Source organism: Anguilla anguilla, chromosome 2 (genome assembly GCF_013347855.1).
Source record: "Anguilla anguilla isolate fAngAng1 chromosome 2, fAngAng1.pri, whole genome shotgun sequence".
NCBI classification, from domain to species: domain Eukaryota; kingdom Metazoa; phylum Chordata; class Actinopteri; order Anguilliformes; family Anguillidae; genus Anguilla; species Anguilla anguilla.
In genome coordinates, this window is record NC_049202.1 from 43,240,900 (window position 1) to 43,258,139 (window position 17,240).

General features: G+C 44.8%; 1 protein-coding gene across 2 annotated transcripts in view; it reads right to left on the reverse strand.

Moving 5' to 3' along the window:
• Positions 1 to 17,240, reverse strand: part of LOC118221053 (ankyrin repeat and fibronectin type-III domain-containing protein 1) — a 180,833-nt gene that overhangs the window by 152,041 nt on the left and 11,552 nt on the right. Inside the window, exon 2 of one of the 2 annotated variants that reach the window (XM_035405663.1) lies at positions 10,776 to 10,904. In XM_035405663.1, the coding sequence (XP_035261554.1) occupies positions 10,776 to 10,792 (17 nt within the window). In that variant the 5' untranslated portion in view covers positions 10,793 to 10,904. Of the gene's footprint in view, positions 1 to 10,775; positions 11,036 to 17,240 lie in introns of those variants that run through there. The other variant, XM_035405662.1, reaches the window with a different exon arrangement.

The following is a 17,240-nucleotide window of genomic DNA, read 5'->3' on the forward strand; positions in this document are numbered from 1 at the left end:
GACGCCGCGCGCGCGAGGCTCCCGCTAACAGCATCCGAGCGCCGCTTCCGCGTCCGTCCGTCGGCCCGACCGTCGGCACGAGGAGTAAATTAGGCGCGGGGCCCGGGGGGGCCGCCGGCTCCCATTGGCTGCAGGGGCGCTGCGCCCCTTAATCCGGGCTGTCAGGCTACTGCAGTAACAGCCATTCAGAAAGAGATAAAGAGGTTTCTCAAAAAGCTGATTGGTTTGACAGAAGGACCATAAAGAACGCGTCGGGTTTATTGCCATAAAGAGGAGCGTTGTTGATGTTGTAAGGGGAAGCGCAGATGGGACTTTATTTGCAATTATAACTTTGCGTACGCTCTTCAAAATAGAAAGCGTAGCACACAGCTTCGTCTGCGTAGAGTAAGCATCTCTAACACTCTGATATGAAATATCAGGCTCCTTGAACAAGGGCCTGGTAACACATAAACCCCATTTATAACCCCATTCTTCGGCTGCTCAATTATTTGGGTGTAACTAAAACGCTGATCCAGGAACAGCAGCAACAAACTTCACTGTGGAAGCCTGAGGACACTGCCTTCCACCTGGAAACAGCACGCTCGACCTTTAACGCCAATCATAGCGGATAAAGATGAGCTAACTATAAGCTGTCTGGCGTCCATGATGGACCGCTAAGGAACTCGCCGCTGTACTGAGCAATTGACTCTGTGACATTTCCAGGGCGAGAATCCAATGTTGTGAGGGGCTCGCGGTGTGCAGGGCCGTTTGGGTAACAGATCGATATGGGATCGTGCCTGTGTGTCTCTGGCCTGGCCTGGCCTGGCCTGGCCTGTACGGGATGGGTGGGTGACAGGAGGAACACAGTCCCACAGGGCTGTGGACAGGCCCGTGGCATGAACGCTCTATGCGGTTGTTTAAGGCCACAACTGCTAGGGGGGGCCACGCGATCCAACGTTTATCTAAGGTAAATAACATTATTTTCGTAATTACTCTACTCATCCCCTATCGCGGAACTAGCGGTAAATGTTAAACAGAACATTTCATACCAATGTAATGTAAGAAGGATTTTACTAAGTGACCCCCCCCCCCCGCCACCCCCCACCAAAATCCTAGGGCCGGCCCTGTCCCCCTCCCCTGGGGCCTGCACCACACCACACACTCTGGGTGTAATTACTGCCCCTGTTCCCCACAAATCAGCAGCAGCCTGATTTACACACACACACACACACACCTATACACACATTATCACACACACACATACACACACACACATAACACACACACACACACACACATACACACACACACACATGCATACACACACCTAACAACACATACACACACACACACATTATCACACATACACAAAGATACACGCACACGCACACACACACACACACGCATACACACACCTAACAACACACACACACACACCTACACACACATTATCTCACATACACAAAGATACACGCACACACACACACAGGCATACACACACCTAACAACACACACACACACACCTACACACACATTATCTCACATACACAAAGATACACGCACACACACACACACATATGATCACACATACACAAAGACAGACAGACAGACACACACACATTATCATACATACATAAAACGACATACACACACACACTCACACTCTCTCACACACACACACACTCACACTCTCTCACTCACAGACACTCATACTCTTCACACACACTCACACTCTCTCATACACACACACACACTCACATACAAAGCACTCCCCTTTTCCCCAAACTGTAATGCAATCCAAGCTCACAGATTAATCATCCTGAGAGAATGGAGAAATGGAAATTTAGAGCCTGAAGGATCCTGAACCGAATGCATCTTCTTAGTTTTTCCTCTTCTTTTTAAGTAGGACTTCAATAAATCAGCAAGATTACACTTTGCTGCTGTGCATGAATAAGTCATGGACTCACAGTCAGATGTCACGGCGAACTTTGAACTCAACAGCCATTTCCATCTGCAGGCTCTCAATGAATTATAAATGGGACACAGACTGTCTTTTGGTCTTACCAAGATTACCAATTTAAACCCAATTAAATATGATCTTCTGCTGATTTAGGAAAATATGAATCCATTAGCAACGGTTGATCGTAACAAGGGTATAACAAGAGTCACTATTAAATTTCCCTCCTGTCTTAAAAACTATCCAGCTTAGAAATCAACGACTGCCCCCCTGCCTGACCCTGCAGAGAGATTTTCCACCTATAATCCAGGCCTGATTAGGAAGTAATCAATGTCTTCCGCAGTTTTCAATACAGTCTGCATGTATTACGCAAAAGCAGACACTGCTCTTAACAGTGTTCCTTTCAAGTTGCCTGGCTTTAATGTAATATGTCCATATTTTAATGCAGTTTGACGTCACCTTTGTTTTCTGAACAATAACTCAAATCAAACCGGTAAATGGTGTTGCATTTTAAATGTGGTGTTCATCCACTCCCGGGCGCCGGAATATTATGCACAGTGCGAAGGGCAGGCTCCACACAAACATTCAATGAACTGCTCCTAATTTCCAACCGCTAATTTTCAACAAGGCTGCTGTGAAGCGTTTGTGCTTCCATTTTGCGAGAGCAGATATACAGTGTTTGATGTGCACAAGACAAGAAGGCACTGAGAGCTAGAGACGCAGCCCATGTTTACTCAGAATATGAATCACGGTCCTCCCACCAGATTAAACGGTCTCAATTAAAACTTTAAAAGGTAAGCAGGCGGTCAGAGATGAGATGCAGAAGATCACGGAGGGCTTCAAAACATCTGGTCCCTCGGTCAGCCATCTCCGCGCATTTCAAACGAGAGAAATGGAGGGAATAATTAAGACAGGAGCGCTCACTGCTTGTGAAGTCGTCCTGTGAAGTAGAGCCGACCGCCCCTGGTTGAGTGCAGGGGGAAAGCCTGTACTCTGCTGTGGAGTATTATGGGAGTGGGGAGATGGAGGTCATTTTAAAGCTTCTCCAACCCTAGTACTTCAAAGACACCGTGAGGGGTCTACACCATCTTCACACACCACACAAATACCGCAGTGTCCTCACACACCATTTACACACTCCGCCTTGCCTCACTCGCCACAATGTTCTTACACTCCGCACCACTCTCGCACACACCACACAAATACCGCAGTGTCCTCACACACCATTTACACACTCCACCTTGCCTCACTCGCCACAATGTTCTTACACTCCGCACCACTCTCGCACACACCACACAAATACCGCAGTGTCCTCACACACCATTTACACACTCCACCTTGCCTCACTCGCCACAATGTTCTTACACTCCGCACCACTCTCGCACACACCACACAAATACCGCAGTGTCCTCACACACCATTTACACACTCCACCTTGCCTCACTCGCCACAATGTTCTTACACTCCGCACCACTCTCGCACACACCACACAAATACCGCAGTGTCCTCACACACCATTTACACACTCCACCTTGCCTCACTCGCCACAATGTTCTTACACTCCGCACCACTCTCGCACACACCACACAAATACCGCAGTGTCCTCACACACCATTTACACACTCCACCTTGCCTCACTCGCCACAATGTTCTTACACTCCGCACCACTCTCGCACACACCACACAAATACCGCAGTGTCCTCACACACCATTTACACACTCCACCTTGCCTCACTCGCCACAATGTTCTTACACTCCGCACCACTCTCGCACACACCACACAAATACCGCAGTGTCCTCACACACCATTTACACACTCCACCTTGCCTCACTCGCCACAATGTTCTTACACTCCGCACCACTCTCGCACACACCACACAAATACCGCAGTGTCCTCACACACCATTTACACACTCCACCTTGCCTCACTCGCCACAATGTTCTTACACTCCGCACCACTCTCGCACACACCACACATACCGTATTGTCCAATGGCATGACTTACTCCCTGCACTGTTCTCACACACCACACGAAACCCACCGTCTTTACACCCCACACCACTCTGCTTGCGTCTTTTCGCCCTCCTGTCCCCTGAGAGAGCTGTTCTCCGGATGGGGTCTAGACAGCGGCGTTGGTGAAGTCGGGCGTGCCGGAGGGGGTTGGGGGGGTGGGCTACGCAGTGGACAGATTCACAGTTTAATGCGAGGATGTCAGCCAGCGCCAGGTAGGAGCTTTGCATCTGGAAGCCACACCGTCCTCAGCTCCTGGAGCCAAGCTGTGAGATCTCACTGACAAGCGCCGGTCTGAGAAGGCCTGGGGGGGGGGAGGGAGGGAGGGGGCGGCCGAAAGCAGCATTACATTCACTGCCCGTACCCTGGCTATGGGCGTGAGGGTCACTGCGCCCCCTTCAGGTGGGAAAGCAGATAAGCTTTAGGCACATTCCCCCTGTATCTAGGAGAGGGGGATTAATTCATTGCTAAACACCACACTGACACTAACTGACTCACATCATTAGATCAGATGTTTTTTTTAAAGCTCTTAGTGTCAGTATTTCACGTTGAAGTGCTCAGAACCTCCAGGTCTCCAACAAGCATAATGTGAAGAGGAAGCACTTGGTTTGGGAATGTGTATTTGGCTGGTACTGCAAGGAGAGAAAATCTTAATTCAGGGGTTTGTCATGTTCTTTAACCAAGGTGCCTTATGAAGAAAGACAAATCTGATCAGTTCTGCAACCTGATGCAGGAGAACAAGAAAATTCACCAAAAGACTCCAACAGGGGCCTTTTTTTATCAACACAACACATTATACAGCCGAGCCATGCAGCGCTCTGACAACGTGCAATTTGTCACTCGACTCGCACTGCCTGCCGAGGAAAAATATCGCCCGAACATTAAGCCGGCTTTTTTCTCCTGGCCCTCCAGCGTAGCCCTGGCATCCCAATTAGCCAGCTGTGACTGGGAGTGCTCCCCAGGACTCGGCCAGGAACAAAAGGGCGCATTAACCTCCGCCTCGCGGCCTCCGGCCCCCCCAGTCCGCAGCGCCGGCCAGGACCTCGCCCTCCCCACCCCGCTAAACGGAGGAGCGTGGCCAATGGGCTTCGTCGGATTACAGTACGACGCGTTTTCCCCGAATCGCCGCCGCAACGCTAATGCGGCACGCGCGCGTGTGAGAGAGCGAGCGGGAGCGTGCGTACGCGCGGTGCCGCTCCGCCGCGCGTCTCTCCGCGGCTCCCGTGATAGCCGGATAGCTAACGGAGCGGACGCGGGGCGGAGGGGCGCTCACCCCTGGCCCCGTGAAAAGGCTCGTTCGGAGGGAGGCGGCGGCAGGCTTTCATCTCCGCCGGCTTGCGACGGGAGCCCCGCCTCCACTTTCACACCGGCTGACACGAGGGCCGTCAGGGGTCAGCCTGCACAAAGGGGGGCGGCTATGATTACACCTGTCAATTGTTCAACTTCCAATTTTCTCCCCGTGCCCTCTGCGCTCTAACTCCAGTGTATAAATCTCCCGCCGAGGCAAAGGGGCAATGCCATTATTACTTTGATCCCGGGACCGGCAACAAGGACGCTTTCAGTTGTTTTTTTTTTTTTCCCCAGAAAAGGAGTTAACCCCATTTCACGGGACCTAAACCTTGTTTCTTAATGCCAAAATGTGGAACATCTTTTGTGGAGTGTATTAATAGCAGCAGCTGGCCTGGTTCTGGAGCCAGCGCTGAAGGGGGAAGGGGGGGGGAATCGGTGAAGTTTGACCAGCGCGGTCCTTGGTAAAGTCCGGTGACATCTCTGAAATGGCACAGTTGGCCTATCAACCAAGTGCCCTTAATGTGGAGCTATGAAATGGGAAACTATAACTGCCATGGGCTATGCTGTACTGGAAATGCTATTCTGACTCAAACACTTGGTACACAGTTATTTTTGGCAATTTCAGTAGAAACATATTGCCAGCGTATAATGCAGATTGCTAAATGTGTTTGTGTAATACTGCGTTTGGGGGAAGTACCCTGTATTACCGGCATATCAACAAACTGTAGCCTATTTGCATCATTTTAAATCAAGGGCTATTTGTATATAACCGGAAAGGTTTTTTCAGTTTCAGTTTTCAGTTTTGCGCAATAACATTATGTATGAAATTGCATGCTTTAAAATAGCCATTTTAATGTAAATGCCCCATTTGTAGGAGGGTAAAGAACAAGAGGAAAATGATTAGCAATGAATTGTATCGTGCATTTTATTGGTAGTAATTCTCAGTATACTTACTGTACATTCTCAGCTTCACACCCAGCTTGAAAAGTGGGAAACAGGGCATGAGCACTACCAAGAAAAATCTCAAGACAAGGTGCGCAACCAATGTCTGTACCATTACATACTGTACGCTGTTATTTTACATTACTTGCTTGTTATCTTCCATAATATATTGCATAATGTTGTGTTATAATTATTATTTATTTTGTGTTCTTTTCTTCTTAATCATTAAATATATTTTTGGTTTGTCTGGAGGGAGGGACTACAGCCACACAGGTGCTGGGGTAAAGGTACTCTGAGGAGAGAGCATATGGACTGCCACTGAGAGGTATTGTGTGTGCAGGGTCCATATTATCGGCCTAGCCTCACACCTCCTTTATTTAGTCATTTCCTTTTATGGTTAGTAAATATTCTCTGCATGGGCGCTTGGGATGCTGGGATTACACCTGCTGTAAATAAACCGCTGTTGTTCCTAAATCTACATCTGAGCTGTTTTTAAAGCCTCCAGCAGCCGCTGTACCCTAACCACAAGCAGCAATGCATTCAGACTGACACGCTGCATCATGCAGCAGAATAACTGAATAAGAAATGAATGATAAAAGAGAGCAAGCTAATAAGGCTCGGAGTGAATAATGGCGACCTGTGGCTGTGTGTGTACAACCGTATGTGCGTGTGTGACAGCGCGATGAGGCGTCCTTGTGTTCCTCCAGCAGACACAAAGCGAGCGAGCAAAGGGTTAAAGCACTCACTGGCCAACGAGAGCGTCGGGGGTCAGCGCAGATGCAATGTGGGGGCAATTTAACAGAAAAGAGGAACCGCCGTACAGTAGGTGCAGTGATAAGTATAATAAATATAATAATAACACATTAAATCTAGTGAATGCCTTTCCACAGAGCGCCACCGTCTGGCTTTGAAACCCTTCAGATAGGGATTCGCTTGAGGGGTTCTGTGGAGGAAAGTGATGCGGACAATCCCTTGTTAATATACTGAGCTGAAATTCCATAACCTAGATAAAAGGAAGCAAACACACAGCCATCTTATCAATGGCTGCAAGTGGTGCTCGCCACACAATTCACAGAGTAAATAATTCAGAACAAGGTGCAACAGCACCCTCTGGTGCCAGCCCATGGTTATAGCAGCAGGTTGCTGAGAACGGAGCCGGAGCACGGAGCCAACAGGGACATTTAAAGGCTTCATACAAATGTGTTCACTTCAGCCTTTACACTTGAAAAGCTCTCTGCAGAATAATTTGTCAACTTGACCGCTCCGAAAAAATCACAATTTTGAATGAAAAACATCAGTGTGAAACCCAGGGTGACTTGTTGATTGATTTTATTTTCAGAACTGGTGATTAAAAGGTTAAAACTCAAGTAAAAATATGTCCTTCAGCAAACCGTCATTATCAAAGTATGTTCCATCACATTGCAATTTCACACAATGCAGCATTCTCTCTCTTTCACACACATACACACACACGCGCACCCATGCACACACACGCACACACACACACACACACACACACAAGAAGAAGAAAATAGCCACTGGCATGTTAGATGTTTGATTTTGTTGAAGCAGAAACCCCCTCCACCCCCAAGAGAAACAGTGCTTGTGGTCAGTAATAGGAATTGAGAAGGTTAGGTACTACACAGTACACGATTGCTGCTCACCACCATACTGCTTTTTTCTGTCCTCATTAGAAAGTAAACAGCACACAGTAGAGCAACCTTTGTCAGAATCCCAGTCAAGAGTGGAGAACAGAGACAGTCGTCTGACCTGCTGTACCATAATTAACTAGCACCCAAGGGGTCCTAAAGAGGGACAGGGGCACATTAATTCATTATGGCTCATCCTCGTGGAGACAACCAGGCCACTGACCTGGATTCAGCCGATGTTTGTCCTTAACTTTGACATGAAGTACTAGCAAGCGCCACGGTTTTTCATCACAGACTAAGGTCGGCGACTTAGTTTCAGCAATTTCTGAACTTACCAAAATTGCATTTGCGTATCAATAAATTATTGATTTCTATTGTTAGTCAAAGTTAAATGTTGATTGAATCTAAGCCATTGACAGACCATCCAATCTGTTCCAGTCTGTGCGCTTAATGAGTGTGTGTGTGTGTGTGTGTGTGTGTGTGCGCCTGTGCATGTGTGTTTGTGTGTGTGTGTGTGTGCGTGCATTTGTATGTATGTTTGTGTGCGTATGTGTGTGTGTGCGCCTGTGCATGTGTGTGTGTGTGTGTGTGTGTGTGCGTGCATGTTCGTAAGATGAGCGGTGGTTCTGTGTGGACTCTCTTTTTTAGACAAACCTCTTTGTTGTTTGTGTTATAAGAAACTGGGGAGGTTACTGCATATGTGTGCATGAGTGTGCACGTATGTATGTATAGGTGTGTGTGCACATGTATGCATGTGTGCGTGTGTGTCTGTGTGTGTGAGTGTGAGTGTGTGTGTGTGTGTATGGTAATGTGTGTGCACATATGTGTGGCATCATGCAATATTTATTCATGTTGAATCCATTTGTGTGAGGGTTTGTGTTTGTGTGTGAGTGTGTATGTGTGTGGGAAAGTGAGAGAGAGAGAAACAGACAGAGAGGCAGACAGAAAAAGAGAGAGAGAGATTCTGTGCTTGTGAGAGCTCAGCAGCTCAAAAGAGGCATGTTGTGCCTCAGGCAACGATCCCCCTTGGAAGTCTGGAAGGAGTTAGCTTTCTAACAACTAAAAATAGAACCTTATTAGCACTAAAAGTGCCAGGGCACGTTTGACTATACACACGAACACTACATCGCACTGGAGACCGAATCACAGAAGGCCTGCTGCACTGCGGGGTCTCACCAGCTCAGACCACCGCGCAGACGGCCGCTACAAGTGACCAACATGTAGTACACACTACCAACACAATAACTGGAGAAACAGTAGAAAAGCAGGAATGCAATAGCCCGGAATGTGTAAGAGCCCTGAGCTGTAATCCTGACGCCACCGTGTGCCATGCACTGCACAGGCTGTCTATTCGCGTTACTCCGATCAACAGCCATGGCGGGACGTTGCCGTTTGACAGGCGTCCGTGAATCGCTTATCGTCATTTCGAACAACCGAAACGAATCCCGAACCCGTGTACGAATCCCAGCGCCCCAGCTCAAGCATGTCCCCGTATTCATTTTGATAGCATGTTCCGGCCAAGAGCCACGCTCTGGTCTGTTAACACAGCCCTACAGCTGACCTGAGCCTAAGCTGCCATTACTTTTACAGTTAAATACCTACACTTACAGTGTGTCTACACTTAGATACACCGGAGTTCTACTCATTTGTATTGACCATAAATAAAGAATCGCCATTCAGATCTATGATTTTGATGTATTGGTATTTCCTGTAGGATGGTCATCGGGATCTGCAATAAACATTTTGTTTAAGCCTCAGTTCCAAACGTATGTACAACCCTGTTCCCCAATGAGCCTCACATTAATCCCAGTGCTAATGTATGAGCACCGGATATAGATGGCAGGTCTTAGTTTATTCTGGTGCTCTAAACAGGCTATTTCCTGTAGATATTCTGTTTAGAACAGCAGAATAGCCTGCACCAAATTGATAACTGAAATAGCTGACAGGACCTGATCAGTTAATGTAACAGAAAGAGGAAATCAGCCATACAAAGAAAATGGCGTCTATTTTTTGTGGGTGGGGGGTTCTAGTCCAACTCCTGCACAAGCAAAAGTAAATTTACAGAAAACACAGGAGTGTACAGATGCCATGCACTCATTTCAAGTGATTTGTCTATTTTCATTGGAATAGTGAAAAAGGCAGTACATTCAAATGCATAATTAGAAGGAGGTTTTGAACTGATCAAAGGAAAAGACTGGGTTATACATCAAATTGTACAATAAAAGTTATTCAGGCTGAGCCACAAAGTCCACTGCTTGGCTAGAGATAAGTAATGGAACTATTCAAAGATTAAAAGCTAACCTTGAAGACATTTTTAGAAGTCAGTCTTTGGGCTACAGCGTGCTCATTTTGCTCTTGTTGTGCACACGAGAAGAGATAACCCATCGGTCCCATGAGGGTCTGTCTTCAATGACTGACACTAAAAGGCCAATTTGCTAACTCGTACGCAATCAAGTTCCGCCAGATGGATTTCTAGTATACTACAGCTACACACACACCGCAGGTTCAACACCCATATTTGAGTATAAACAGCATATAAAACAATTGCAGGTTGTATAAACATTTAGTTTTACTGACAAGAGGGCAGTCTCTGTTTAACTACACAGCCCCAGACCATTACGCCATCACCATGACAGGCAAGTGTTGATATTATGACTCACACGGTAATCCACTCACTTACTGTTGTTGTATCAGTGCAGTAGCAATTCACACAAACAGAGCTAGCGCAAATTAACACATAACTTGCGAAGCTGTCACTGCCCTTTGAAAGGATGTTAATCTGAATTTTTAAGAGCCAAAACAGTTCTCTGATATATTTAAACCGTTGTTTAAACTGTGAATGGGTGAGGCGAAAGTTCGCTAATAAGGGCAATGTCAGGGCCAGGATGTATCACCAACAAGCACAACATGGGCAAGTATGCCACGGCATCAAGGAAGACAGCTCTTACCCTATGAACACTTCCATTTTCGGTCCATCAGTTTCTCTGCCTGTGGCCCGCTACTCCAGTCCCAGGCTGGACCAGGACTTCCCCGGTCAACAAGAGGACCTCTTTTTCACAGAGAAGCCATCCCTGTACCTGTTGAGAGACGAAGGCACAGGACTGTGGATCTCTGCGCATACTGACCACAGCCCAAGGACCAGATCAATGGTGCGGAGAGATAGAGCTTCTCATTACCACTCTGTTCAGAGTGCAATCCCATGGTGTCCCTCTCTCTCTCTATCTCTCTCTCTCACACACACACACACACACACACACACAAACACACAGACACTCATTAGGGATTTATGTGTGTCTTTGTGGCTCTCATCACAAGGCGGGGCTCCAGCAATGGTTACATAAACAAAGGGCTCATCTGACTCCTCTCTGCCAGGAAGGAGCAGACCTGGGGTGGGCTGCGGGGATAAGGCGCTTCCTGTAACCCTTTGGCTTTTTGGGGACTAGGGTTTCAAAGGTTTTCTTAGCTATTGATCAAAGGGCTTTTAAGTCACACCTACCACTCCAATGCTGCGGGGTTTCAGAGGTGTTTCTCAGTGCTTGAGTCAACAATTCAGTGTGCTTTTGTTTATCTTTAACTGCTCCAAACAAGCATTTAATTCAAATTAGTTTAACCTTCAATGGCTTGTGAGTATCCTAATGGAGCTAAATTACCCCTGACAGGAAGGCCAAATGCTGGGATTCAATTAATGTGTCCTTAACTTAGACTTTCAAATAAATTATATTGTCACCAACAAATGCAAATTTTTTTTCCATCACAATCAATCAATTAATCAATCAACCATATTTTATTCATGAAGTGCATTTCATACATTACATTTACATTACATTACATTTATTTGGCAGATGCTTTTATCCAAAGCAACATACAATAATTATGTTGCTTATATAATTATAAAATGCATAATAAGCGCATTTTAGAAATAATTTGCCACAGTTCCCAGCAGTTTCACTTGTTCGTTTTGGTGATTTCTTTCCAAACTAAATATTTGTGGGGAAAAAGGAAAACAATTTATTTGAATGTCAAAGTTAAAGCGCTAGTTCTCTGGAGTTTTAAAAATATTATTTTAGGGTTAGGCTGTTTTTGATTGGCCCACAGGCTTTGTGTACAAAGAAGAATATTTAAAAGTTTCTGTTGACCTGCTGGTTTTACTCTGGCTGGTATAAGACATTTGGGGTTTGTGGTCCAAAGCAAGAAAATACACTTCAAGCAGTTCCAGAACAGAGTTTGTACAGCAACATTACACTTACAGAGACTATACATATGATTTACTTTGTAGAATTTATTCACAATTATAAACAGGAAATATCATATTACATTGTGATGGAAATTATTTCCTGGGGTGCGTGGCCTCAGGTTGTGCACCATAGCAAATAGTTTGTAATGAAAACAATATTAAATATTATTAAACTATAAATTATTTTTTGAACAAGGGTAATACACGCATGTACAACCACTGGAGGCATATAAACTATTAGGTCAGTAAATCCCACTAAAATACAGAATCTGTTTTACTTGGGGGACCTGGCCAAGCAGTCAGCACAATAAATTCAGACAAAACAGTTATTTCCAGCATTGCTTCACCAATTTGAGATTTAAATTATTTCTATGAAGTGAAGCTTTAAAAGCAGAGTGTTCTCTGAAAGTTATTGCAGGGCCAAAGAGGCAGGAAGTGTGAAGCCTGTCTACCTAGGTCAGATCCTACTCTTCTCTTGGTACCTTTAATATAATCAAGGATTGAGGGAGTAGATTGTAAAATTATGACTTAATGGTCTTGCGCGCGTGCAAAGATATGATGATAGAGTATAGATCTTTTTATTCTGCAGGTCATCAAAGAATACCGCCCCAACTTATGATACAGCGAGCAGCGATGAGTAAGGGGTTTACAACCAGTGATAAATCTGAAGGCCTCATGATACTAAGAGTTCAACACCGGGAGCAAAGCCTGGAAGAAAATATATCAACCTCTAGAGATACGGGCAGCTGATGGAATGGAGGAACAAAGCAGGCTATCACACAAAGGAAATTACAAAATGACATTGCATATCCGCTTAGGCATTCACTCCCCAGTGCAGCATTAACACGGGTCTAAGTAAGACTTTCTGCAATTTCATGCCTTTTCATTGGAGCATACTAGGGGCAATCCTGTATGTGCAGTGATATCCTGGCAGTGTCCCAGTACCCGCAACACAGCGTCTCTGAACATTTATCACCATCACAAGGAAAGTACAGCGAACTGATCCAAGCAGCTCATTGCCTCAGTTCTTGGTGTGGTGTTATAGCACAGTGACAGCACAATATTATGCTCTAAGACAGGGATGTCAAACTCCAGTCCCGGAGGGCTGCCGTTTCTTTAGGTGTTTGTGGTTTCCTTTCAATTAGTGGCCAATTAAGGACGAGCCGTGTGGACTCTTTAGCCAATCCGATGACTGAGATAAATCACGGGTGCTAAAACACACCAAAAGCCAGAAGACACTGCGGACCTGCAGGACTGGACTTTGTGCTCTAAGACACTGTGGACCTCCAGAACTGGACTTTGTGCTCTAAGACACTGTGGAGCTCCAGGACTGGACTTTGTGCTCTAAGACACTGTGGACCTCCAGGACTGGACTTTGTGCTCTAAGACACTGTGGACCTCCAGGACTGGACTTTGTGCTCTAAGACACTGTGGACCTCCAGGACTGGACTTTGTGCTCTAAGACACTACGGAGCTCCAGGACTGGACTTTGTGCTCTAAGACACTGGTTCTCAAACTCGGCCCTGGGGGACCCCTGTGTATGCTGATTTTAGTTATAACCAGAATGCAATTAGAGAATTTTAACAAGCTGTTCATTTTTATCAATTAGCATCAATTAGGCTTTTCATGGTTTCCTCATGGGGAATATTTACCCTCTTAATCCAACTTACATCAGAAATTGTTATGCAGTCCATGAAGAATAAATGTCCTATATTCACATCGTGCTTATTATGCTACATTGGCATCAATTACATAAATAAAGAAAAATAACGAACGGATCAAATTGAAGACCGAGGTAAATCAATAGGCTCCAAATTGGTGAAAGTGTGGACATCTGGCAGCTAAAACGAATCATTTGGTAGATAATGAAGAATTTAACAACAAATAAAACATTTATAAGCCAAACCTGGATTGTGTTAATACGTCTAAGGGAAAATAGCTTAACCTTAACTGAGCAAGAGATTGGCTGGAACAAAACCCAGCATACAGAGGGTCCACGGGATCGATTCAGTCCAACTGCAGGAGACCTGGCAAAACGCTTCCATGCAAGTTTACCCAATTCCATTATCCACTGATGAGAACTCCATCTGTTAAGAAAAATATTCCATGAATAATCATGTTTGATTTAATGATGGAAAAAATCCTATGCTGAAATGATCTGATCTGAAGTAAATCAACACCTGCAGCAGCCGATGGAATTCCATTCCTATAGCAGCTGCCCTCTGACCAAAACACTGTCATCAATTTAGCCATGGAAAAGAAGAGAGTGAAATCTATGAAGTATAAATGTGAGAGATTCAGAGAAAGAGAGAGAGAGCAAAAGCGCATGTATTGTTCGTACAAATCGTCCCAAATCATTTTTATAATGATCCAAATGAAGAACATCACAATAATTAATGACTCAGTGCAGGCTAATATTACCTTTGATCTTGCTGTACACAGTGATTAGCGCTGTTACAGTTCCTACTGATCAACTGTTCCTTTGATCAACCAAGGGGCAAGTGTATGTTGATAGCACGGTTGCCCATGGCCCTTAGGCCACACTTTTAAAACATACACAGTGATATGAGCCTCTGTTAATCTGCAGAGCATAACCATACCTCCAAACAAGCATACAGTGGGGCTGTTGCATGTATTCTAATTCAACAAGATAATTTGAAGCATTTCAGCAATAATGTTTCTACTGCCTGAACTGTCAAGAGAACTTCTAAAAGAAGCATTGTGACTCATCAAAAACCAATGAAGAACTCACTTAAGAGCTTGGTTTTTGGGAAAAGAAAATGATTCAATAGATTGAGAAGACGTTTGCTTCAAAATTCTGAATTATCGGGATACAAAAGAAAGCACGTATGTGTTCCAAGTCTGAACAGAAATATTATTATCCCAATATAATACGTATTTACGCTATATTTACACTGACCATAGCACGTACTTGGCTGTGCTTCACAACTACTGATGCGCTACTGACGTCATGCCAATGCTCATGTTACAGAACAGCAACTTCAGCATAATCCATTTTACAGTGAAAGGCAAATTAACAAAACTGATCGTACATTATTGCTGGAAAGCCCATTTAGCTCCAGTGGTGTGTTAGCGCCTCTGGAAAGTAGGAGTGTGATGTTTTATCCAATTACTGTTATAAACTCCAGTTCTTTCTGTGTTTTAATATTTAATGACAAAGAGACCTACATTCACTCACACTTTCAGGAAATATACTCATATCAATGAATTATTGGTTAATTTATGCATGCCTTTTAGGCTTTGTTATGAACATTTATGGGAAACAGAATCACTGGTGCTTTTAATCTTTTATTAATGAAAGAGTATTCATATACGAACCTAAGCCAATGATTACTGAGACTTCCATATCTGAAAGTTGGCAAATCTGATATAATTTAAATATCACAGTTGGAAGATGAACATCAGTCACACTGCTAACACAATTTTCATAAAGCCAGGATGTCTGTTACACCACACGATTAGGAATTATATAAATAAAATGTATTATTTACATTATAAGCTCCTTTGTATTAGTTCAGTTTCCCTACACACCACCATATTCTTTTTCAAGTGTTTGCGCTCTGGGCTGCATTCCACAGCTTCTCAGCCGCTTTAAATTCCACGATTTCTCTCCTGAATTCAGGGGCTCGACAGGGTCAGTATCCATCTGACCCAATGCATATGTCCAGAGAATGCGAGAACACAACTTAAGAGTTCGAATCGACCTCAACACAGCTCTGAAAATGGGGGAAAAGTATGTAATGAGACACAATGTCCTTATAACCAAAGCTTATTTACCTTCCATGATTCCCGAGATTGTGACCTTCATGGAAGTACACAGATATATAAAGGACAATGGTCCTTATTGTCTTCCACAGTTCAAATAAAAACATCTCAGAAAAGCACGCAAAGCATACAAATGCAAATATGGGGAACAGGCTTGTTGAATAGTAACTTCCACAAATATTCAAAATGAAAACATGCAATTGTAGCAGTGTGAAAAGGGTCAAAGGAAACAGCATTGTTTTTATCCTGATCAGGATTAAAGATGCATTGCACATCAACATTTGCCTGCGGTGATTGTATCCATTATGTGAGCATTATACCTCTTTTCCTTCATATTTAATGTGACATGCGAACACACTGTTCACTGGGGAGTGGGGATGTTTAGAAAAGGCCCACCCTCCATCCTGGGCTCTGTGCTCATTGCACACATCAGACTACTCAATTAAACATTAAGCAAACGTTAAACTAACACTGTGAGAATGTCAAGCTCGCGAGCAGGGTCAGGCTCAAGCTCAGGAATTTATACAAACAGAAAGGAGGAAATACAAGTCAGCTATATTACCAATCATAAAAATAATGCAGAAGGCCACCCAGACGAAAAAAAGAGAGGCGTGGTTCCCATGCAGCAAGGACAGAGAGGATACTGGGATACTGGAGTACCCTGGCAGAAACGAAGCCTGAAGGAAATTGATGAGGTTAGGGAAGAGGATACGGGAAGCACGCGTCTAAACATCAAAAGCAGAGTGTGTTTTCACGGGTGTATGAGACAGAAGTAAAAATAATTTGTTGAAAATATGTCTGAAAGGATTTATGGTGCAATGATTTCCCGAGGAATGCCACACCAGACCTGTTACACACCTGGGCTACAGTAAATCTTACAAAGGGAAAGACATCGGAAACAGAGAAGCATCGTTCAACGATCTGTCGGTTCTCCCAATCGCTAAAAATATTTTAAAATGCAAAAACAACTTTTAGATGGAATAAAGAAATTGAGGCACTCACATGGGGAGTTGCACTTAAAAATCCTTTACCCCAGCTCGTATGACTGCGCTTGGGGCAGCACCTCTGGGCCCACTCCACTACACCAGTGGGGCTGAACACTGAGCAGGGTAAGGAGTAACAGCAGGTTGACGCATACAAGTCCCTGGCCATGAGAAACATATGGCTCCAATCACATGCTTTTTTGTGCACTCTATATAATTGAAGAGCATTGAGCAGCCGCGAACTCAAAAGTGCAGACAAGGACCGGAGTAGATGGGACCTTGAAGCCAGGAGCAGAACCAGTAGCTGCTGAATCCCATCTTGTGTCTAACCCGTCCGTTTCTCAGGGGTGCATGGTTAAGAAAGCCAGCTCCGCTCCTGCCGACGCTACCCAGCCTCAAGCGAAACAGAG